General features: G+C 48.9%; 1 protein-coding gene across 1 annotated transcript in view; it reads right to left on the reverse strand.

The window, feature by feature from the left end:
* Positions 1-21,023, reverse strand: part of QARS1 (glutaminyl-tRNA synthetase 1) — a 35,352-nt gene extending 14,329 nt beyond the window's left edge. Inside the window, exons 1-16 of the mRNA XM_028719642.2 lie at positions 20,864-21,023; positions 16,682-16,829; positions 14,671-14,780; positions 13,638-13,713; positions 12,714-12,778; positions 11,251-11,304; positions 10,318-10,378; positions 9,076-9,147; positions 7,572-7,657; positions 6,152-6,238; positions 5,267-5,366; positions 4,297-4,375; positions 4,088-4,196; positions 3,009-3,139; positions 2,055-2,147; positions 894-1,031 (exon numbers count right to left, since the gene is read on the reverse strand). Coding sequence (XP_028575475.2) covers positions 894-1,031; positions 2,055-2,147; positions 3,009-3,139; positions 4,088-4,196; positions 4,297-4,375; positions 5,267-5,366; positions 6,152-6,238; positions 7,572-7,657; positions 9,076-9,147; positions 10,318-10,378; positions 11,251-11,304; positions 12,714-12,778; positions 13,638-13,713; positions 14,671-14,780; positions 16,682-16,829; positions 20,864-20,986 — 1,532 coding nt within the window. The 5' untranslated portion in view covers positions 20,987-21,023. The remainder of the gene's footprint in view (positions 1-893; positions 1,032-2,054; positions 2,148-3,008; positions 3,140-4,087; positions 4,197-4,296; positions 4,376-5,266; positions 5,367-6,151; positions 6,239-7,571; positions 7,658-9,075; positions 9,148-10,317; positions 10,379-11,250; positions 11,305-12,713; positions 12,779-13,637; positions 13,714-14,670; positions 14,781-16,681; positions 16,830-20,863) is intronic.
* Between the last annotated feature and the right edge of the window lie 2,515 nt (positions 21,024-23,538).

The following is a 23,538-nucleotide window of genomic DNA, read 5'->3' on the forward strand; positions in this document are numbered from 1 at the left end:
TTCTCCTATAAGCCACCTTGAGGATCATTACATCAAAATGTGGGATTGCAGATCTTCTAAAATGTCTGAGGCCACCAGAGGGAGAGGACGCAGCAGCAAAGGACCCCTCCATCCAGCTGAATTACTGTCTTCTTAGGCAGATGTGAAGGGTTTTGGTGTTCGGAAAGCCCTCCAGGTGCTCTTGGACTGCTATTCCCACCAGCCTCAGCCAACATGGCTAAATGGCAAGGGATTATGGGAGTTGTAGTCCAACGACGTCTGCAGGCACCTGGTTCTGCACCATACCAGGAAGGGTATTACAAAAGCCCTTTCCGCTATTCTAACGAAACTTCACAGACTGAGGCACTGGGCCATTCAAGGAGGGGCGTGAATCCAGGGCTGTGGGGAGGGGCAGCATTAAGGGCTAGGAACAACTTTGGGGATGGGTCAGAGATTTTGCCCAGAGAAGGGTAAAAAGAAGCTCATTCAGGGTATATTGCAAGTGGATTGTTCCATAAAATTACAGTGGTACCTCTGTTTAAGAACTTAATTTGTTCCGGAGGTCCGTTCTTAACCTGAAATTGTTCTTAACCTGAAGCACCACTTTAGCTAATGGGGCCTCCTGCTGCTGCCACGCCGCCGGAGCACGATTTCTGTTCTGATCCTGAAGCAAAGTTCTTAACCTGAGGTACTATTTCTGGGTTAGCGGAGTCTGTACCCTGAAGCGTTTGTAACCTGAAGCATATGTAACCCAAGATACCACTGTACTTGGGAGCCTCATGTTCCTGTTATGAATCTGAAGCCGATTATATTTTGTGAACTGCCTTGGAAGTGGTGCTTTGCCCTGAAAGGTGGCGTACAAGTACTTCAAATAATAATAATAATAATTTTAAAAATCAAACTCTGTTCCTCACCTGACAGCCCCTGAATCTACCAGGCGAATGATCTTGCGTTTGGAGACCACTGTGTAGAGAAGATTGAGGCGCCCATACTCCCACTGCACGGGGCAGTAGACATCCAGGGCGTTGCACAGCCAGAAATAGGAGGAGCGTCTGCCAAGAGAGAGAAGAGCAGCAGCTGTCAGAGCAGCAGCGGGGAACCTTTCTCTAGTCCGGGGGCCAGATTCCATGTTGGGCAACCTCCCGAGGGCCGCATGATGGAGGGGGCCGGAGGCAAAACCAGTCACAGGAGCACGTGGAGCATTTTTCCTTCAGTCTGCTTCCTACACTGTCGCACAGCTTTCCCTATCCTCCTTACATGCAGTCAAGAGGTTTTATTGGAGTTCAACAAGGGAAAAGAAAAAAAAGTCAAGGAAATTTCAAAGCTTGGATAGTGAGGGGTGTGGCCAGAGGTGAGTCCTGAGGGCTGGACAAAAAAAAGTTTTGAGGCGGTCACATTGGTTCCTGGGCCTAAGACTCCACACCCCTGTGACAGGTCATCTATAACAGGAAAAAGCAGATTGATTCCTGTCAAGAGGCTGACGTTGGCTTATGACTCTCTAGCTTTGCAGAATTTGTTTGGCTTTCGGGACTCCTGTTTTTGAGCAAAAATAATTATGCGCGGTCAGGATGAGAGCAGGACAGAGACCCAGTCACAGAACCACAGAGTTGCAGGGGACCTACTAAAATCCTGCTGCATGCTCAAGGCAGAAAATCCAGAGGCAGAGCGCCCCTGACAGACAGCCGACTATCTGACCTCTGTTCAAAGGCCTCCACTGAAGGAGTGGTCATTAGTTCCACCGCTGAACGCATCCTCAAGAAGTTTCCCCTAGCATCCAATTCAAATCTTCCCTGCTCTAACTTAAGCCCATTAGATCTAGTTTTCACCTTTGCCATGAGGGCTAGAAGCTTGTGTTCCACTAGAGGTAAAACCAGAACCCTCAGGACAGGATATCCAAGTGGCAGATTCTGCCCCTGTACAGATGAGGAGTCTACATCCATAGAAACCCAAGCCTCCTAAATCTGGGATTCTATTTCTCCACATAGGATAAGGGATTCGGGCCTGTGGTTGCTCCCCACACCAGGAGAGCGTCTCAGCCACTTCCCAAACGAGCAAGGAGCTCTGTTGTCTCTCACCTGGCCTGGAACTCTTTGGTACAGAGCGAGTGAGTGATGTTCTCTATGGAGTCGCAGAGGCAGTGTGTGTAGTCGTAGGTGGGATAGATGCACCTGGAACCCAGGGTACAGCCGTAAGGTCAAGATCTCCAGAACCAGAACCAGCCCACCTCTATGCAGCTCAGCTCTTTTTCCAACCCCACAGCCTACCCAGCCATCAACCCCATCCCTCAAAATGCTCTTGCAGATCCACTGTCCTACCATGGCGTGTGCCCTTGCTTTTAATCTGCTTGGGGGAAAGGCCAGCCTTCCCACCTGAGGAGAGCAAGGGTCGACTGAGGCCAAGGGGATGGCATCCTGCCCAAATTCAGAAGCACTCCCCCTCCCCCCCCTCCCCAAATCCGAGAGCACAAGCACAAGCTTCTGAGCCACAGTTGTCAAAAATGTTTACTGGATTTGTGAGCCGCCATTTTGCCAAGGCCCCTGAGGTGGTTTGTAAGCTTTAAACAGCAAAACAGACACGTGATATGAAACGTAAAGAGACAAGAGTCCCATGGGGGTCAACGGGGAGCCGATGGTATGGGAGCATCCTTGGCCTGGCCTCCCTCGCTTCCACCTTCCCTCAGTCATGCAGGTCTTTAGAAGCCCCAGGGAAAGTTCTCGCCGAAATGGTTCTCCTCAGACCATGGATGGTTCTGTCAGGACCTGGTGGTCCGTGTGCTCCCTGGCCTAGTCCCCCTCACTTCCGCTTCCCTGCAGGGCACGCAAGGCTTTCTTAAGCAGCCCCGGAGATGGGAGGGAGGGGCTGCTGCACACACATTAAGCCCTATTGCACAGTCATCCGTCCCAACAGAAAATGCGGGCCAGAAACATCTAACCCATCTCTGAACCAGCAACCCCAAGGGAGATGTTCCACAGGGTTCCCACCCAACCCTCCAGTACCCACACCAGACACACACACCCCGCCTCGCGTACCACTTGTCCCCGGTGCGGTGATGCGGGGTGTATTTGATGCGGTAGGCGACGGGGTCCATCTTCCCGTCTTCCATCACCAGCTTCATGCGCAGGGTGGCCTCGCCCTCTGCAAACTTCCCCTTGCGCATGTCCTGCAGAGGAGGAACCCACACTGGAGCTTTGAGCCAGTAAGACATAAAAGCTCGCCACGAGGTTAAAAAACAGCAGCTTCTGCCGCCTCCGTTTTTGCCCTGTCAGGAGCAGCCTTCCAGTTGTTCTGCTCTACAGGCAGACACATGTATATACAGCGGTACCTCGGGTTACATACGCTTCAGGTTACATACGCTTCAGGTTACAGACTCTGCTAACCCAGAAACAGTGCTTCAGGTTAAGAACTTTGCTTCAGGATGAGAACAGAAATTGTGCTACGGCGGCGCAGCGGCAGCAGGAGGCCCCATTAGCTAAAGTGGTGCTTCAGGTTAAGAACAGTTTCAGGTGAAGAACGGACCTCCGGAACGAATTAAATACTTAACCCGAGGTACCACTGTACTGTGCAACAAAGGCTGCTCCCCAAAATGCCAAATTCATGCCAATGAAGCCCAAGGAATGCAATCAGAGCAACGTTTTTTTTTGTTTTTTACTTATTTTACAAAATTAATCCTGCTTCCAAGATTTGGTTATTTCAATGAGTTTTTGACCAGTAATGAAAGGAAATAAATTAAGTGGAAGGGCCCAGATAGAGGTAGTCAACATGCGATTCTTCAGATATCTGTTGGACTACAACTCCCATCATGCCCGACCATGGGCCATGCTGGCTAAAGCTAATGGGAGTTGTAGCACCATGTTGGCTTCCCCCAGATTAGGACAAAGAACAATAGCCATCTAAGGAGGGCAGAGAGAGAGGTGTACAAAATAAGGACTCTGATTGCTGGAAGCACACCTGTATAATTTTCTGAGCCATCATCAATTACTACAGGCATAACCATGAGGGCTAGAAACTTGTTGTGGTGGTGGTTTTCAAAAAAAGCCCCAAACAGACAAGGCCGAGAATGCTGAATTCTCTAGCAGGGGAAGCCACCCTAAACTGCCCACATGAGTACCTCAAAAAGTAGGAGCGATTCCTCCACCGGCCGGTCTCGCCATGGAGAAGGAGGCGGATTATGCCCCTTGATTTCTTCCACCTTCTGGTGGCAAACGTAAGCATGGCCCCTGAGGGAGGGAAAGGACACAACCAGTCACAAGGGAAGGAAGAATGCACCTGTGGTCAGGTGTTAACCCTTTCCCCCTTTTCAGCATCCACCCTCCTCACCTCCGGATGAGATCCACCGCCCAGGTGTACAGCTGATCAAAGTAGTCAGAGGCGTGCGTCACCGCATAGGGGGTGTAACCTGGGGGAAATAAAGCCAGGTCATAAGAAAGTGTGCCCCCTTCATGCCATACTTGGCCCAGTCCCCACCGCTCCCCTCAAGCCCACGACTTAGGGCAACAACTCCCCGAAACCCACCCTCAGACATCCGATCGGTCACTGTGAGAACAGGATGCTGGACTAGATGGGGCCATTGACTGCTTGATCCAGCAGGCTCCTCACATGTAAACAAGCTGTTGCTACTCTTAAAAGCTTCATGTAAACAAGCCATCCATAAGGACCTCATTGTTGCACTTGAGCTTCACACCATGGTGCAAATTGGGCTAACCGGTGATTGTTTTTTCTGGGGGTACCAGCGCTGTTTTTTTAAAATTACAGTGGTACCTCTGGTTACGTACTTAATCCGTTCCGGAGGTCCGTTCTTAACCTGAAACTGTTCTTAACCTGAAGCACCACTTTAGCTAATGGGGCCTCCTGCTGCCGCCACGCTGCTGATGCGTGATTTCTGTTCTCATCCTGAAGCAAAGTTCTTAACCCGAGGTACTATTTCTGGGTTAGCGGAGTCTGTAACCTGAAGCGTATGTAACCTGAAGCATATGTAACCCGAGGTACCACTGTATTATTATTATTATTATTATTTTATACCCCGCCCCTCTGGCTGGGTTTCCCCAGCCACTCTGGGCGGCTTCCAACAAAAGAGGGGAGAAGCCACTGGTTAAAAGTGTGGCACTTATTGTAACAACTTCATGGTGAGTACTGGCATCTGTTTTTCTAGAAAGAAAGGACTGATGTCAACCTAGCATGGGGTCCACAAAGCCAACAGCCTTCCCCCCACCCCCCTGGCCCACCCAGAGACACAGCTCTCTTTCGCTCAGGCAACATTTCCACATTTTGTAGCACAAGATGCACATACCTAACCATTCCACTATGTCCCTGATGGCTGTGAAGTACTTCTCTTCCTCCTTTTCAGGATTTGTGTCATCATATCGCAAAAAGCAAATCCCGCCATTTGCCTGGTTGTGGGGAGAGAAATTAAGCAGTACAATTAAGCCACCCACGAGTTCAGCAAGACGTCAACTTGGTACCTAAAAGTAATTCCATTTTGTCATCCCCCTGCCTCCCCTCTTCCTACAAATCCCTTTAAATTCTAATCATTACTGACACAAAATACCTTTCTCTTGTGGCCGCCAATTTAAGCAATGCACGTCGCTATACATAATTTCATATCTGCAATAATGCTGATATATATACACTTTGACGCAACTTGGTCGATATATTCGGAAATGCTTATCTGAGTGTTCACTGTTGTTTAATTTTTAGTTTTAATTTTATGGAATAGTTGCACGTCGTATGCTTTAATGTGAACAAAGATATATCTCAGCGCAAATGTGTTAAAACAGTTTAAAGATGAAAATGGAGAAAAAGGAAGTTACCTCAAAAAATAAATAAATAGAATTGACATGTTCCAATTTGAAACTTCAAATTAACGTGTAGGGAGTACAGTGCACACTAACGATGTATAAAACGCTGAAGCAAATTAATAAATGCCTGCTTTCAAACAAGGTACCTATAATCGAACTGTTATGTCTTCTGGCCTATTCATCTATCATATGTTCTTATATGCTATGAGCCACTTTAGGGCCTATCTTGGGGGGGGGGGGGCGGAATGACACACACATCGCAAGATGAATATGAGGCTGTCCCTCCCCACTCACTATCGCCTTCCACCCCAACCCCAGTTCAGCAAAAAGCTGAGTTTGCAGCAGGGCAGAGTGTGGGAAAGTGACCGGTCTCTCACCTTGGCAAAGCCGAAGTTAAAATTGATAGCCTTGGCGTGCCCAATGTGCAGAATGCCATTGGGCTCAGGAGGGAACCGAGTGCGCACCTGTGGTGGAAGACATTTTCAATGCAGTTAACTGAGATCTTTCTGGATGCAGTCTCCTCCTCAAAACCTCAAAGACACGCCACACCCAGCCACACCCAAAGGCCAGGGTGGGGCCTCCCCCCCCCCAGGATCATAAGCTATGACAAAAATGTAGGTAAAAAGGTAAAGGACCCCTGGACGGTTAAGTCCAGTCAAAGGCGACTATGGAGTTGCAACACTCATCTCGCTTTCAGGCCGAGGGAGCAGGTGTTTGTCCACAGACAGCTTTCCGGGTCATGTGGCCAGCAGGACTAAACAGCTTCTGGTGCACAGAGAACCGTGATGAGTGCCAGAGAGCACGGAAACGCTGTTTACCTTCCCACCGCAGCAGTACCTATTTATCTACTTGCACTGGCGTGCTTTCGAACTGCTAAGTTGGCAGGAGCTGGGAACGAGCAACGGGAGCTCACCCCGTCGTGAGGATTTGAACCGCTGACCTTCTGATCAACAAGCCCAAGAGGCTTGGTGGTTTAGACCACAGCGGACCCTGCAGGAGTCTGCAGCAACATCCAGCTCACTAAGCAACCATGGCTGTGTTCTCTTTTCTTACAACTTGACATCACATACACGCTAAAGGTTGGGGGGAGAGAATTTGGCTGTCTACGAGGCCTCATTTGCAGGGCTTCTGGTCCCTCTCATTATGCACAGTACAGTGGTACCTCGGGTTACATACGTTTCAGGTTACATACACTTCAGATTACAGACTCTGCTAACCCAGAAATAGTACCTCGGGTTAAGAACTTTGCTTCAGGATGATAACAGAAATCGGGCTCTGGCGGCGCGGTGGCAGTGGGAGGCCCCATTAGCTAAAGTGGTGCTTCAGGTTAAGAATGGACCTCCGGAATGAATTAAGCACATAACCAGAGGTTCCACTGTACATCCTTAGGGATTTAGGACATGGAAAACAGCAGCTTCACCGCCAAGGGAGGACTAGGGAAAACAGAGGTCTCTGCTGTTTCTCAAAAACCTTTGCAAAGGCGAACCCTTGTTCACCTGCATGTGATTGGCATCAGATTTATTCTGTTGCTGGGCAGGAAAGAGTAAATCTGGCACCTGGAAAATGCCTGGGTTTTGCTCCCATGCACAGACACCCTTGTCCTATGCCTGCTAGAGCTATGCATCTGTGGCATCTCACTGCTTCCCCAAATCTGGGTTTTGCCATAACAGCAGCTCGGGGGGCACAAGGTTTCACAGGGACTGAGAGATGCAAGTTACGGGGGCCAGCTGCTCCGTGAACCCAGCCTCCCGAAGGAAGAAGGACAGAAGATCTCTACCCCAACCCCACCCAGAGCACCTGTCCGCCTGTGATCTCCAGATGCTGCTTCAGTAAGTTCATGGTGTTGGGTGTGACAACGTAGCCTTCCGTTTTGTAGTTCTCACCTGGAAAGGTACAAGGGACATGATCAGCACACGGTATGCAAATCAGCGAACTGCAGGCAGTGGCGGCTGAATAGTCTTCTGCATTAAAATCAAATCTCTGTGCCCAGAAGGAACAAAACACACCAGTCGCAGAACCGGGATAATTTTGCATTAAAGTTTCTTCATTGTCATTCTTTAGTTGATCATTTGCCCAGGTTTGTGGGGCTTAGTAATGTGGGGTTGTGGCTTCATAAGCGATTTTCCCTACCTACCACCCCCAAATGCACTCGTTTTTTGGCAGAGTCAGGTGCTGTTGGGTGCCACCTGGTGGCAAGTGAAGCAAACTCCACCTATAAGAGATATGCCACCGAAAGCCTAAATATAAGCAGCATCACCATCAGAGCAGGACTTGGAAGCAGGGGTCCAGGCCCACACTCAAAAGCACAAGCAATTTTGCCCAAAAGCAGATTGTGCTATGATGCTATTTTGCTACTGTTTTGTTTTAAATTCTGCGGCGATTTAGCTTCTATATATGCATATCTGTGCGCCTGTAGGCATGTATTAAAGTTTTTATTGGGGGGGGGGGGACGTTTCCATTACCGGTCTTGAAACACCTACACTGGCTCCCAGTACATTTCCAAGCACAATTCAAAGTGTTGGTGCTGACCTTCAAAGCCCTAAACGGCCTCGGCCCAGTAGACCTGAAGGAGCGTCTCCACCCCCATCGTTCTGCCCGGACACTGAGGTCCAGCGCCGAGGGCCTTCTGGCGGTTCCCTCGCTAGGAGAAGCCAAGTTACAGGGAACCAGGCAGAGGGCCTTCTTGGTAGTGGCGCCCGCCCTGTGGAATGCCCTCCCACCAGGTGTCAAAGAGAAAAATAACTACCAAACTTTTAAAAGACATCTGAAGGCAGCCCTGTTTAGGGAAGCTTTTAATGTTTAATAGGTTATTGTATTTTAGTGTTTTGTTGGAAGCCGTGCAGAGTGGCTAGGGAAACCCAGCCAGATGGGTGGGGTATAAATAATAAATTATTATTATTATTATTATTATTGAAAAAACTGTAACCTGATACTGACCAATGCTGTACAGTTTTGTTTTCATCTGTCTTTATAGGCCCACCACAGCCTACAATTATATCATTCAAGGATTTGTACGGTAAGCTGCCTTGAGTTCCGCCTTGTCATGGAATTGCAGGGTGCAAATATATCCCAATATATAAATAAAATGTCTCCTAAACCCACAGGCAGGCTCCTGGTGCGCCATTTCCCACAACCACATGCATGAGCACAGCACAACCGAATACTGGCCCCGCTGACCCCAATCACTCCTTTCCTTGTCATCTGGCAATATCTGTGGTTTCCACAGGCCCTGGCATATCAGGGAGCTCATCGGTGAAGGTGAAAACCTGGCTGGAGAGACACGACCTCCAGGGCAGCTTACCTGGCTTATGGAATTTAAGCGCCTCGCCCCTCAGCTGCTCCATAAGGGATTTCGTCTCTTGGCATGCATCACCTGGAGGGAAAGCAGATGCAATCGTTTAGCATCTCCACATACGACTAGCAGTCTCCTGCCTGAAATTTTGAGAGCTGCTGCCAGTCTGTGTAGACAATGCTGAGTTGGACCAATGGTCTGGTTCAGTATAAGCCCGCTTCCTATGTCTTTCCTCTCCTCCCGTTGGAAACTCCTCCAGGCAGGGCTTCTCTCTTGTTGCTCGTCACTCGGCCACGTACCTTAACTAACACTAACACTGTAGAACAGAGAGCCAGCATTCATAGTGGGGGGAGAGGCAGCCAGAAGTAAAAGGAAAGCATTTGTCAGGAGTCTCATAGCCCTTACATGCTACAGCCTGAAGGACTCACAGCCCTGGCTATGGTCAGAGGTCACGTGATGCAGCAGCCTCCCTAATGCAGGCCTGGGTCTGCTTCATGCCTACATCTCCCTACACAGGAATGGAGGAAGCTGCCTTGGACAAAGGCCATTGGTCCATCTTGCTCAGCTCTGACTATACTGGCTGGCAGAGCATCTCCCTTTCCAAGCCCTACTGAACTTGGAACCTTCTGCATGCATAGCATATGCTCTACCGCTGAGTTACTGCCCTTCCTTGGGAAACCTATATGTACGATCTTCAGCTTCTCACAACAGGAGAAAGGCAGAGGAGAAGCAAAACCAAGTTTTGTCACAGCTACAGAAAGCCTTTGTAAGGCTGTTGTCACGATGAATTACTTCTCGAGAACACTAGAGGGCACACTAGATCTCTGCCAAAGCTCATCACATGAAGGTTCCAGCAGGTGAGCGGAATTTTCCACGGCAGCAAGTTATTATTAAGAACATAAGCACCACCTGCTGGATCAGCCCAGCATCTAGTTCTCACCAGATGCCTGTGGGGAAACCAGCGACCAGAGCATGAGCCACAAGAGCACGCTGCCCTCCTGCGATTTCCTGGGGGAGCGAGTTCCATAGTGCTCTGCGTGATTATTGTTTTAAAAGCGACACAGCAAACACAATGGGAAGATACTGCTGACAGCATTCCACCCTCCCAGTCCTCTGTGTGCCCTTTCCTAAGAGAGAAGGGCGCTTGGGTCCGGCAGAGCTGTGTGCTTGCCAGGAACAGGCAAACATCCAGAGCAGCTCTGAGGCCTCCAAAACAAACACAAGGGAGAGCAGGTTCAGCCAAGGACTTACCGTTTTCCACCACTGCTGCCTTTCCCTTCTTGTCTGGCTCGGTGGCACGGGCCTTCGGGGCCTGACAAAGCAACAAGGAAGAGTTTAACTGGACCTGGCCTGGAGGGCCTCCGTGGTGAAGAGGAGCCAAGGTTTTAAAGACAGCCCCGCACACGGAAATCTAGCAGGCAAAGCTCTTCCTGGTGCAGAGACAAGCCATGGAAGAAGCTTTACCTGCTAGATTTCCGTGTGCGGGGCTGCCTTTAAAACTTGGCAGTGAAAGAAAGAGTGAAAGAAAGAGTGAAAGAAAGAGTGAAATGGCAGTGAAAGAAAGAGTGGGGAATTAAAGACGAGGAGGTCAATGTTTTCCTAAAAAGAACTTTGCCCTAGAATCCCTATGTCAAGTGACAATTCTTTGCTCTCTCCGGCTTACTGCATACAAAGGAAATCACAAGTTTGCAACGCTGCCTTATTCCCAGATTCAGAGACACGCCGGCCGAAATAAATGGGAAGAATCCATAAAGCATGCTTTAAAAGACTGGGGTGGGACGGGGTGGGACGGATGTTTCACTGGCCCCTCAGACACCACTTCCTGTCCTGAGCACGGGTGCCACTACCTACACACCCCGAGGTAGTGGAGGTTTCAAAGAAAGGCTCACACATCCCCACCATTAATGGCTTGTGCCCGTATTAGACAAGGATAGAGAGAACCTGTGGGCCCTCTAGATGTTGCTGAGCTCCAGCTCCCATCAGCCTCAGGCAGCATGGCCAAGAGTCAGGGATGATGGGAGTTGTAGTCAGCATCTGGGAGGGCTGTGGGATTGGGGGTTTTAAATGAATCCTCTGCACTCTATTGCACACCTAGAGTGGAAGCCACTAACACACTCCAAGAAGGAAGGAAGGAAGGAAGGAAGGAAGGAAGGAAGGAAGGAAGGAAGGAAGGAAAACACTTACCTTTGATTTCTTTTCCAGATCAGCTTCTGTCTTTGGGCCCAACAAGTGGAGCACCTGCAGGAGAGGAAAAGCACAGAAGGAAGGAATTGATTGGTTGCCTTGGGTTTGACCTGGCCCTCTTAAGTTCCTTCTCTCTACCTCCCCTCCCCAGGGCAAAACTCTTCTTATGTCAGAGATGGGGAACCAGATACTGCTGGCCTCCAGCCCCACTCAGCCTGGCCAATGGAGTTCAGCGACAGCTGACCCAACACTGCCTTACAAAAAACACACCCGGCCAAAGCAAGAAAGCAAAACCCACTGATCCGGCGTAAATGTCAGGGTGTCTCTGCAGGAGCACAAAATTTAGTCTGATGCTACAGCATCGTTTCGCGATTTGAGCCCACATAGGAGGATACAGTTGTGGTTCCACTGTGAATGCAGTGTTTCTACTGGGTAAGGAAGCATTCGGTGGAAAAAACAGCATCCTGAGAATGCCAGGATTTTTATTTTTTGTTTTAAGTTTCCAGTAGAGAGCCAGTGTGGTGTAGTGGTTAAGAGCGGTAGTCTCGTAATCTGGGGAACCGGGTTCGCGTCTCCGCTCCTCCACATGCAGCTGCTGGGTGACCTTGGGCCAGTCACACTTCTCTGAAGTCTCTCAGCCCCACTCACCTCACAGAGTGTTTGTTGTGGGGGAGGAAGGGAAAGGAGATTGTTAGCCGCTTTGAGACTCCTTAAAGGGAGTGAAAGGCGGAATATCAAATCCAAACTCTTCTTCAGTAACAAAAATAGACCTGAAGGGATGTGGGCGATGCTGATGAAGATCTCAGAAACCAAGGCAGTTGTCTTAGCACAGTGATGGCAAAACTTAGCCCTCCAGCTGTTTTGGAACTACATTTCCCATCATCCCTGACCACTGGTCCCGGTAGTTAGGGATGATGAGAGTTGTAGTCCCAAAACAGCTGGAGGGCCAAGTTTGGACCATCACTGTAGACTTAGCAGGAGTCCCAGTGTGCAAAGCGCAGAACTTTTAGCACCCAAAAATCTGAGAAACGGATATGCAAAACAGGGGCATGCAAATGTAGTTAATATATACAGGTCACAGGGCAGCACTGCAGGAGAAATTTGCAGCGCCGAGTCTTGGTTATGGAACCTATTTGTTGTTTAAAACACGTTTTTAACCCTACCCTTCTTCCAGGGAGCTTAGTGGTGCACAAGGCTCTCTCCACACCTCATATTACCTGCACAACCATCCTGCGATGTAGGTTAGGCTAAGAGAGATCAGCTGGCCCATTGGGCTTCACAGCCGATGGGGGATTTGAACCTAGGTCTCCCCAGGGCTGACCCTTGGCACTTAGCAGCCTCTGCATCACCCTGGTTCTTTAAGGGGGAGGACCTGCTGATTCTGTTGCAACGACCCAGCCAATCCCTACCTGCCTTCTCCAAAATCCCTTGTCCAGATTTGCAGGCCCCCCCCCCTGACTCACCTGAAGGTCCACCTCGTTCTTAATGATTTTCCCATCAGCCCACTTCAACTTGCTCCGCGCCTCCCCTGCAAGAGAGAAAGGAAATCAGAGCAGTCGTTGGCAATCCGCTGAACAGGACTCTGAAGCACAAGTGCAGGGCCCAATGGAGCCACACACACCCCTCAGGCCCAGTTTGCAGGATCCCCAGAGACGTCTGGCTGGCCATTGTGAGAGCAGGACGCGGGAATGATGCCCTAATCTGGCAGGGATCTTCTGGTGTTCTTAGGGCTTCTGGATAACAGCAGCTGGGAAACACGGGTGGAAGATGGCTGCTGCCCTCATGCCTTGCTTGTGGGTTTCCAAGAGGCATCTAGCTGGCCACTGCAGGACCAGGATGCCCAACGAGAGGGGCCTTTGGTCTGTCCCAGCAGGGCTCTTCATACATTAGGAACACAGGAAGCTCCATCTTGGTCTAGAGCAGGGTTTCCCAAACAGGGGTCTCCCGCTGTTTTTGGACTACAGTTCCCATCATCCCTGACCACTGGTCCTGCTAGCTAGGGATGATGGGAGTGGTAGTCCAAAAACAGCTGGAGACCCCAGTTTGGTCTGGACTGATTGGCCGCAGCTCTCCAGGATTTCAAAGCAGGGAAGCATCCTCAGCCCTACCTGGGGCGGATTTAACCAGAGACCTTCTGCGTGCAAGGGCGATTTTCTACTACTGAGCTACGGCCCCTTCCGATATATTACTGTGTTCACTGTTAGTCCTATGGCAGAGTGCGCTGGCTGAGTTTGCAAGGGGGTGGGCAGGTTTAAGAAGAAACGAGCAGAGTCTGGAAAAGCGCACAAGGCCAGGTTGCGGAATGAGCACAGTGACGCACCAGCAGTAAGCCGGTGTCTCACAATGGGAACATACTTGCAGACTCCCCTGCCCGGCCTGTCACTCACCCATCAAAAGCCCCATGTTAAAGCGGTAACGCTCCGAAAGGAGCTGGGCTCTGTGTTTGCTGATGGCAGCTTCCACCTAGGAAGGAAAAGAGAAAATCTGATTATAAAATGAGAGATAAGAGTGAAACTAGAGCCAGTTCAAGTGGCTTCCAGACGAGGCTAAATACAAGGCAATAAGGTGCGGTGGGGAAGGTCTAAGTGTTGGTGCTGACCTTTAAATCCTTAACGGCCTTGGCCCAGTATATCTGAAGGAGCTTCTCCACCCCCATCATTCTACACGGACACTGAGGTCCAGCGACGAGGGCCTTCTGGCGGTTCCCTCACTGTGAGAAGCCAAGTTACAGGGAACCAGGCAGAGGGCCTTCTCGGTGGTGGCGCCCTCCCTGTGGAACGGCCTCCCATCAAATGTCAAAGAAAACAACAACTACCAGACTTTTAGAAGACATCTGAAGGGAGCCCTGTTTAGGGAAGCTTTTAATGTTTGATGAATTATGGCATTTTAATATTTTGTTGGAAGCTGCCCAGAGTGGCTGGGGAAGCCAAGCCAGATGGGTGGAGTATAAATAATAAATAATAATACTAATAATAATACTAATACTACTACTAATAATAATCATCATCATCATCATCATCATCATCATCATCATCATCATCACACTTTTTTGCCGAACAACAGAGCCTCTTCCCTGCCAGACAGAGCTCCCCAAACCCTCCCCGTCACTGGAGGGACATTGAGCCATTAGGACAACTTCCCACCTTTGGGCAAAGGTGCTCCCTGGATATCTGAGTCTTCCTAAAAGCCCTGATCCTCTTTTAGCCAGGCAGCTGCCCAAGTGGATGTGGTTGGCAGGTTTCTCTGTGATTCAGGCTTAAGCAACAACAGAGACCTTGCCTTGCACACGTCTCTCTTGACAAAAAAACAAAGACACACAGAGGCCTGGGTAGACACCCTTTGCCCAGCTCCAAGCGTGGAAGCCGGGCCCGTGTTGGAGCATGGCGCCACTTGCTGCTCCTACCAAGGGCCGACACTCACCGCCTCTTCGATCTGCTCTGGCGTCACGATCACACCAACGCCACATTCCCTGGCAAAGTCTGCTGCATCAATGGGCTCCACGGGGTGGCTTTTGACATACTCCAGAGCCGCTACAAAGAAGGCAGGTGTATTATGAGAAGGAACGTCTGTGTGTTAAGATTGGAGAAAGTGGACTGGAGAGAGACCTGGGTTCAAATCCCCACTTAGCTATAAAGTGCTGGGATGCTACCGGGGAGACGGGGGCATTTGGCAGGCCCCAAGCTGGCTCTAGCCACCGGTCGGCAGCTGGGCGACACTCCGGTTCCCGGTACAGCATCAATCAGCGACATGAGGCTCAGATATGTTCAGAAGCTGCGCACGCTCTTATCAGCAGAGTGAATAAATCCTCACAACAGAAGTGGCAGACAGAGACATGCGTAAGCATTATTCACAGCATTTAATCAGCACAGTTCAGGAGCAAAGGAAAAAACATGTCTGCTTCCCTTCGTCTCCAGCAAAACAGCAAGATAGCAAAAGCAACATACAAACGGAAGTTCCCAGCAGACTGTGCTGAAAGTAAAGAGGCATGTGACACACAACAGTCATGCCAATTCCCTTTTAAGGTGGAACGGAACTATATCCTAACATAAAGCTCATCCGGTGTTCCTCTGCCAGTTAAGTGCCTAACCAACCTCACAAGGTTGTTATGAAGGTAACATTGGGGTGGGGAGAGAGGAATCGCCAATCTTCATCACCCCCGACTCCTTGGAGGGTGAGACTACAATTAAATCATAGGATTGTAGAAGAGTTGGAAGGGACCACGAGGGTCAGCTGGAAACAGAGGGATATTTTGCCCAATGTGGGGCTCATACCAATGTCCCTATGATTAAGAGTCTCATACTCTACCGACTGAGCTGCCCCCAATAAATCAACACATTAACAAAAGGAAAGAAAAGTCATTGGGAGGAACAAGCAGCAGCCCTGGCCCTGCAAGAGAAGCCTTCTCAAGGCAAGGCTGGCGGCAGCATTTCGCATTATGCTCAGGATTCAGTTCCTTGTTTAAAAAGTTTTTTACTTATACTTTTCAAATTTATTCATTTCATTAGTTTTAAGATCAATTTAACAAATTCGAAATTTGACTTCCTCCCCCCTTTTTCTGTGGTTGCATAAATTTATTTTTTAATATCTTCTGCATATCCAAATGCATTTAACCTGCTCATTTTAATTATCTACTGTAAATATATACTCTTATAAAACTGCAGGTTATTACAATAATCCTGCTAACGTTTTTATCTGTTTACAATTTATCTGCAAATATTCAACAAACCGTTTCCATTCTTTTATAAAAAGTTGGTTATCTTGATTTCTTATTCTTCCCATAAGTTTCGCAGCTTGGTCTCAAGGAAGGATTTGTCCACAGGCAAGACTAGCTAGCAACCTTGGCAGGTTCTTGTGCCAGGTTTCCCTGTGACAGTCTATGTGAGCCACCTGGACTGTTTTACTAAGCCATTTTCAGAAGCCTCCAGCATGGGAGAACCAGGCCAAACACTGCCTTCTGCTTGGAACACCCTAGGTTCAGATGGCTGCTAGGATAGCCAATGTGCTGGCCTCCAGATATTTGGGTGACCACTCCCACCATCCCTGACAATTGGCCCCATTGAGTGGGGCTGATAAGAACTGTAGTTTGAAGTATCCAGAGGGCACCATTTTGACTACACTGGGATTAAGCTGCTGGAGAAGAAAATTACTGATGGACTGTGAATTACACTGCCGGAGAACTTTGTTGTTCCAGAAACTCAAGAGAGACACAACCCTAATATACGGACAGCCAACAAGGTGCCTTCCCAATGTTTTGGACTACAACTCCCATTCAGCATTGCCAATGATCAGGAATGATGGGAGTTGTAGTCCACAACACATGGAAGGCACCACGTCAGCGACCTTTGCCCTAACGCCTGGTTGTGCATTAAGCACAAGGCTTGGTGACTTAAGACAATCTTTGCCGCAGCCAGCATAAACTCTAAATGTGTACCATTGAGCTGCAGGTCTGTAACTATCTTCTTGGTCGCGATATACTCCACAAGGAAGCCAAGGTGCTTTGGGTCCTTAAGCCTGGAGGCCACATTGTATAACAGGGTGCCAACTGTCTTGTCAGCAGCTGAGCCAAGGATTTCTTGAGCCTAAAAGGGAGAGAGGGGTCAACAGGAGAGTTAAAAGCTGGTTTGGTGTACAGCCATACCTCGGGTTGAATGCGCTTCGGGATGAGTGTGTTCGAGTTGCGCTCCGCAGCAACCCAGAAGTAATGGAGCGTGTTACTTCCAGGTTTCGTCGCTTGCACATGCGCAGACGCTCAAAATGACGTCACGCGCATGCTCAGAAGCGGCGAAAAGCGACGCATGCGTGCACAAACGTGCCGTCACTTGTTACGTGTGCTTCTAGATGCGAATGAGGCTCCGGAACGGATCCCGTTCGCATCTAGAGGTACCACTGTAATGGCTGATGTCCATCTAAAGATGTTAAGGAGAGGTGACAGGAGAGGTTTCTGCAGAATGAGACAGAGGAGCTCATAGGAAGCTGCCATATACTGAGTCAGACCACTGAGGTCTATCTAGCTCAGTATTGTCTACACTGACTGGCAGCAGCTCTCCATGGTTTCAGGCAGAAAACGTTCCCCATCGTACCTTCAAGGGATTGAATTTGGATAGATGCTCTACCACTAAGCTATGACCCTTCTCTTCCCAGTTAACTTCTTGTGCAACAGCAGGACACCATCTCTACCCTGCCCCTTCCCAACTTAAGAGCCAGCATTACAGAACTGCCCTGGTTGCAGAGGGGAAAGTCCCAGCAACCAGCAGAGGGATAATTATGCAACGCCCGTGTCGTTCTGTTGGGTTGCTGCACCGTTGTGTCTGGGTGCCTGTGCACAAGGGATAACTATGCAACAAGCAATTCCCAGCATGCTGTTGCATTACGACAGCCCCAAACGGATACGGCTGTGGTTCTTTAAACCCTGTGAAGAAACTCTTGCATCTCTCTGCAGCAATGTAGGTTAATCGTGTGCATTTTGGGAACTGTAATTTAAACAGTCTACTCTCCAATGACAGAATGAATGGGTACACCCTGCTTTGTAAGTAGACACCGGCCAATCCCACCCCACCCCACCCCAATGCTTTCATCCTGGTCAAGAAAAACAGGAAACAAGCGCAAAAATCAGCTGACTTCTTGCTCTCTTGGTTATTCTCAAGGAGCTCCTTCTCAGCACCAGCAGAACTTTCACTTTCAGACTCTTGGAAACATTTCCAGAAGGAAATTCCGCTGCAGAACAAGGCTGATGTTGTCTGAAAAGTCACTGCTTGCAACGTGGTAAGCTAGAATATGTCGGAAACGTTTCCACCGACCTTACTTTTATCTCATAAACACGGAAGCGTATGCTGACCTTAACAGTAAATCTGAATGCACACCTGCTTTTTAGTCCTCATCCTGAAACTGAATTAAGACCAAGTACACATAGCTCCCTTTCTCTCTCCTTCCCATGTCACCACAAATTGCAAGCCATGCTACAAGCAAATGAAATGTATCCTTCATGTAGGTAAAGGAAAAGGGACCCCTGACCATTAGGTCCAGTCGTGACCGACTCTGGGGTTGCGGCGCTCATCTTGCTTTATTGGTCGAGGGAGCTGGCGTACAGCTTCCGGGTCATGTGGCTAGTATGACTGAGCCGCTTCTGGAGAACCAGAGCAGCGCACGGAAACGCCGTTTACCTTCCCGCCGGAGCAGTACCTATTTATCTACTTGCACTTTGACGTGCCTTCGAACTGCTAGGTTGGCAGGAGCAGGGACCGAGCAACAGGAGCTCACCCTGTTGCGGGGATTCGAACCGCTGACTATCTGATCGGCAAGCCCTAGGCTCTGTGGTTTAACCCACAGTGCCACCCGCGTCCCTATCCTTCATGTAGCAGCGGGAAGAAACTCATAGTAACTTGATAAACTGAAACAACTGAAATTTGTTTATTTGAAACATTTCTTCCTCTTTCCTCATCCAAAAAAGGTCCCAAAGTGGATTATGTAAGGCCAATAAAAACAAGACAGTTCATGAAATGGGACAGAACCACAGCTAGAACTTGAGTCCAGCCTACAACAGTAAACAAGTCAGAGGACTTATAAGAGGCTCCTGAGAAGTTATCTGTGCTATGAATCACTCCCACTGGGGACTCACAGGAGGCCCTAATAAGTTCAGTTCCAAAACTCAGTTCCTAACCCAACAGATAATACTTATTAAACATTTGATATTATTATTCTGTTTTTCCTTTTCATTCTTGGGAGTTTGAAATTGCAGAGGCATAGTTGACCACCAATTTTCAAACTGAGCATCAATCTGAGTCTCAGATGAAAACAGGCAGTTAAAACATATACCAACAAGTGGCAGGGAACAGATACCAGAGTGACCCCATACAGAATCCACCGGGACAGAATCCAGTCTTACAGCATAATCCTAAGCATGCTTACCATATTTTTCGCCCTATAGGATGCACTTTTCCCCCTCCAAAAATGAAGGGGAAATGTGTGTGCGTCCTATGGGGCGAATGCAGGCTTTCGCTGAAGCCTGGAGAGCGAGAGGGGTCGGTACGCACCGACCCCTCTCGCTCTCCAGGCTTCAGGAAGCTATCCGCAAGCCTTGGGAGCCCACGGGAGTTCCCGCCGGGCTCCCACGGCTTGCGGAGAGCTGCCTCTATCCCGAAGCCTGGGCGCGCTGAGCAGTCGCGCCCGGGCTTCGGGTAGCTCTGCGAAAGCCGCGGGAGGGCTCCCACGGCTTGCAGAGAGCAGCCTGTTCTGGGGGCTGGGGAAGCCTGGGGGGGGATTTTTCTTCTTCTTTATTTCCCCCCCAAAAAACTAGGTGCACCCTATGGGGCGAAAAATACGGTATTTAGAAATAGGTCTTACTGTATTCAGCTGGCCTCACTCACAGATAGGTCTCCCCAAACCACAGCCTAACCCCACTGACCTGGAAGCCCCACTGAATTCAACAGTAGTCACATCTTGAGTAGGACAGGACTACATGCAAGCTTATTCAGAAGTGAGTGCCATTCAGCTCAAGAGGTCCAACTGCCCAGGAAGTGTGTTTAAGTTTGCATTGCTAAAATAGCTAGGGACAGCTCCTGAGGCATGATGGTGCAGCAAGTTCCGATTTAAATAAACCTTTAAAATAAAAAATATCTTCTCGCCCTTTGCAGATCACAGAACAGAATACTGAACTTGGAAACCATCCTTTCTTACAGTCACACCCAGTCTATCTATCCTCTGCCCTCTCTTTGACGAAGACTTGCAGATCTCCTAATTTTAGAGGGTTTGCCAAACTGCGTTATCTGTCTCTGTGAAGACTCACTGAAGCATGATAAAAATGAGAGATCATTCAGAACTGTGCCATATTCAGTCATACCTCGGATTGAAGTAGCTTCAAGTTAAGTAATTTCGGGTTGCGCTCCGCGGCGACACGGAAGTAACGGAGCGTGTTGCTTCCGGGTTTTGCCGCTCACACATGCGCAGACGCTCAAAATGACATCACGCGCGTGCGCAGAAGCGGCGAAACGCGACCTGCGCAGTTGCGCCTTACGTTTACTTCAGGATGTGAACGGGGCTCCGGAACAGATCCCGTTTGTATCCAGAGGTACCACTTGTATGCAGTGGTACCTCGGGTTAAGTACTTAATTCGTTCCAGAGGTCCATTCTTAACCTGAAACTGTTCTTAACCTGAAGCAGCACCTTAGCTAATGGGGCCTCCCGCTTCCGCTGTACCACCGCTGCACGATTTCTGTTCTCATCCTGAAGCAAAGTTCTTAACCTGAAGCACTATTTCTGGATTAGCGGAGTCTGTAACCTGAAGCGCCTGTAACCTGAAGTGCATGTAACCTGAGGTACCACTGTAGAGGAATGGAGGAGAGTGAAGGGTTTTTTGGTTTTGGTTTTTTTGAGGGGGTGGGGTCCCCCCACTCCTTTTTCGAGCAGCTGTATGACAAGCATAACTTCAACCCCTCTGTAGCATTTTGCGGCCTGGAAATGCAGTGATGGGGGTGAGCTACACCTGTTGGATTTCAGCCTGTCAGGTTGCTCTCAAAGATACAGGAGCACTACCGGTGTGGGGAGAGAGACTAGAGGGGAGAGTTGGCAGCCTGGGAACTGAAACCAACGGAGTCCCTTAGGGGCAAAGCGACGATACCTGCACGATGGCCTCGCGGAGCAGCGCGCTGAGCGCCTGGTTCCGAAGGGTCTCGCGAGCCTTGCTTTCGCTCAGACCGATGCTAACGAAAAGCTCCAGCGCGCCCGGCTCGTCGGCCGCCATGCTGCTCCTCGCAGCCGCCTCTACTTCCGCCCGACGTAGGGCGCGCCGGCTTCCAAGCCCAACCAACCATGCGCAGAGTGGGTAGGGGGCGGGGCAAGGAGCCGGGGGAAAGCCAACCCGAGGTTGCCGTCGGTCTTTGCGACCAATAGGAAGCGCCGCCGGAACGCCCGCCTCCCCATGGCTCCGCGACAAATCCGAGAGAGGCGAATGTGGCGCTGGGATGGGGCAGCGGGTTGCTTCTCTTTGCATCATCACTCGAAGGTGACGTTTTTTTGAAGAGCGAAGGATCAGGTGGCCATAGAGATAGAAAGAGGGTAGAGAGAGCTTTGTGCACAGATTTTTACAAAAGTCACTTGTAATAAGTTCAAGGTGGTTTTAAAATTGGATTGTTTATAAGGTTTTATGGACGTGCATAAACAAGTATATTATAATGGAACCAAGACGGAGAGTGGAGGGAAGTCGACCAAAATTTATGGTTTAATTTGGTTATGATTTTTTCCCCGGTTGGTTTTTTTTTTGTATTGTTATTTCTGGAAAATTAATAAATTGTTATCAAAAAAGAAAGAAAGAGAGTAGAGAGAAAGGCTGCAGAAGGTCCTGAGTTCAATCCCTGACCTCTCCAGGTTGTTGTTGTTTAGTCGTTTAGTCGTGTCCGCCTCTTCATGACCCCATGGTCCAGAGCACGCCAGGCACTCCTGTCTTCCACTGCCTCCCGCAGTTTTGTCAGGCTCATGTTTGTAGCTTCGAGAACACTGTCCAACCATCTTGTCCTCTGTCGTCCCCTTCTCCTTGTGCCCTCCATCTTTCCCAACATCAGGGTCTTTTCCAGGGAGTCTTCTCTTCTCATGAGGTGGCCAAAGTATTGGAGCCTCAGCTTCAGGATCTGTCCTTCCAGTGAGCACTCAGGGCTGATTTCCTTCAGAATGGATCGGTTTGATCTTCTTGCAGTCCATGGGACTCTCAAGAGTCTCCTCCAGCACCATAATTCAAAAGCATCAATTCTTCGGCGATCAGCCTTCTTTATGGTCCAGCTCTCACTTCCATACATCACTACTGGGAAAACCATAGCTTTTACTATACAGACCTTTGTTGGCAAGGTGATGTCTCTGCTTTTTAAGATGCTGTCTAGGTTTGTCATTGCTTTTCTCCCAAGAAGCAGGCGTCTTTTAATTTTGTGACTGCTGTCACCATCTGCAGTGATCATGGAGCCCAAGAAAGTAAAAGCTCACTGCCTCCATTTCTTCCCCTCCTCTCCAGGTAGGTTTGTCCAAAATCCTGAAGGACTGCTGCCGGTCAGTGTAGGCAATACTGAGCTAGATGGGCCAATGTTCTGACTCGTGCAATTGAAGGATTGTAGAGTTGGAAGGGACCCTGAGGACTATGGAACTGTCCTGTGCAGGGGGTCGAACCTGCAACCTTGGCGTTGCATTACATGGTCACTTTAAAACCTTTTATGATAAAGATGTTTATTATGGGAAGTCTTGAGTGTTGTGCAAGTAAATGGGGCATGGGCTTTTTGAGAGCTGGCATTGGATTTTAGCAGCAACCGGAGGAATCCTTTGCAGCAGTGTTTTCAGACATTAGTGAAGACAGCAGTTTAAACTCTGATAACATCCCTAATTTTCTGTCTCAGTAAGGATGTTCTTTGTAGTATTACAGTAGGGAATAATAATTCTGGACTACATAGCATCATCTCTTATCACGAATCCCCTCTCCATGTCTGGAAATACAGATACAGTAATTCTGAACTACCCACAATACAAATAACTCTGCACTACCCACAATATAGAGATAATACTGTTGAACGTTTCCCACCCTATATTCAATAAGAATGATTTTAATTGACCACTCAGTCAGGAAGCATTTGCAGGACTTTAAAAAATATGTATTCATTTATAGCGTTTTTATCCTGCTCTTCAGTCAGAAAAAGCTTCCAGGACAGCTTACAAATATCAGTGATAAAACAGCCCCTACCCTGAGGTTTAGAATCTAAAAGACATGACACAAAAGGAAAAGTGATTGAGAGGGCAGAGGGGGGAAAGGAAGCTTGGCAACTCGTTCTTGTAATGACCAGTTGGAATAGAACCATTTGGAGAAAAGGAGCCAAAAGTTGTTGATCTCATCAGAGCTGACGGAGATGCCCTGCTGTCTCATCTCTCCCTTTGCTAGAGGCTGATGGAAGACTGTGGAAATGTTTTACAAACCAACAGAAATGGCTTTCTCACAACACAATAAGACCATGTGCTGTTGCAAAATCATAGCTATCACAGAGCCCTGGGAGCAAGCTGTCAGTTGCAGCCTTCAAAGGAGAAGAGAAATGGTGTCAAAAGTCATCAGGAAGTCCCATCTCCAGACAGAAGGATTGTCAGTCTAGGACTTGTTTATGTCTGGGAGAGAGGGAGAGGGAGAGAGTGCCTGTGTTAAGATGTGAAGCAACTTTTGCCTACTAGGAGAGTAACACACAGTAACAGGCTAGACTAAGCACCTTCACTCCTTGTTTGATGAAAGATCTGACCCTGATTGCTGCTCACCAGAAAAATTCCAATGCTAAA

The sequence above is a fragment of the Podarcis muralis genome, chromosome 2, assembly GCF_964188315.1.
Source record: "Podarcis muralis chromosome 2, rPodMur119.hap1.1, whole genome shotgun sequence".
Lineage (NCBI taxonomy): Eukaryota > Metazoa > Chordata > Lepidosauria > Squamata > Lacertidae > Podarcis > Podarcis muralis.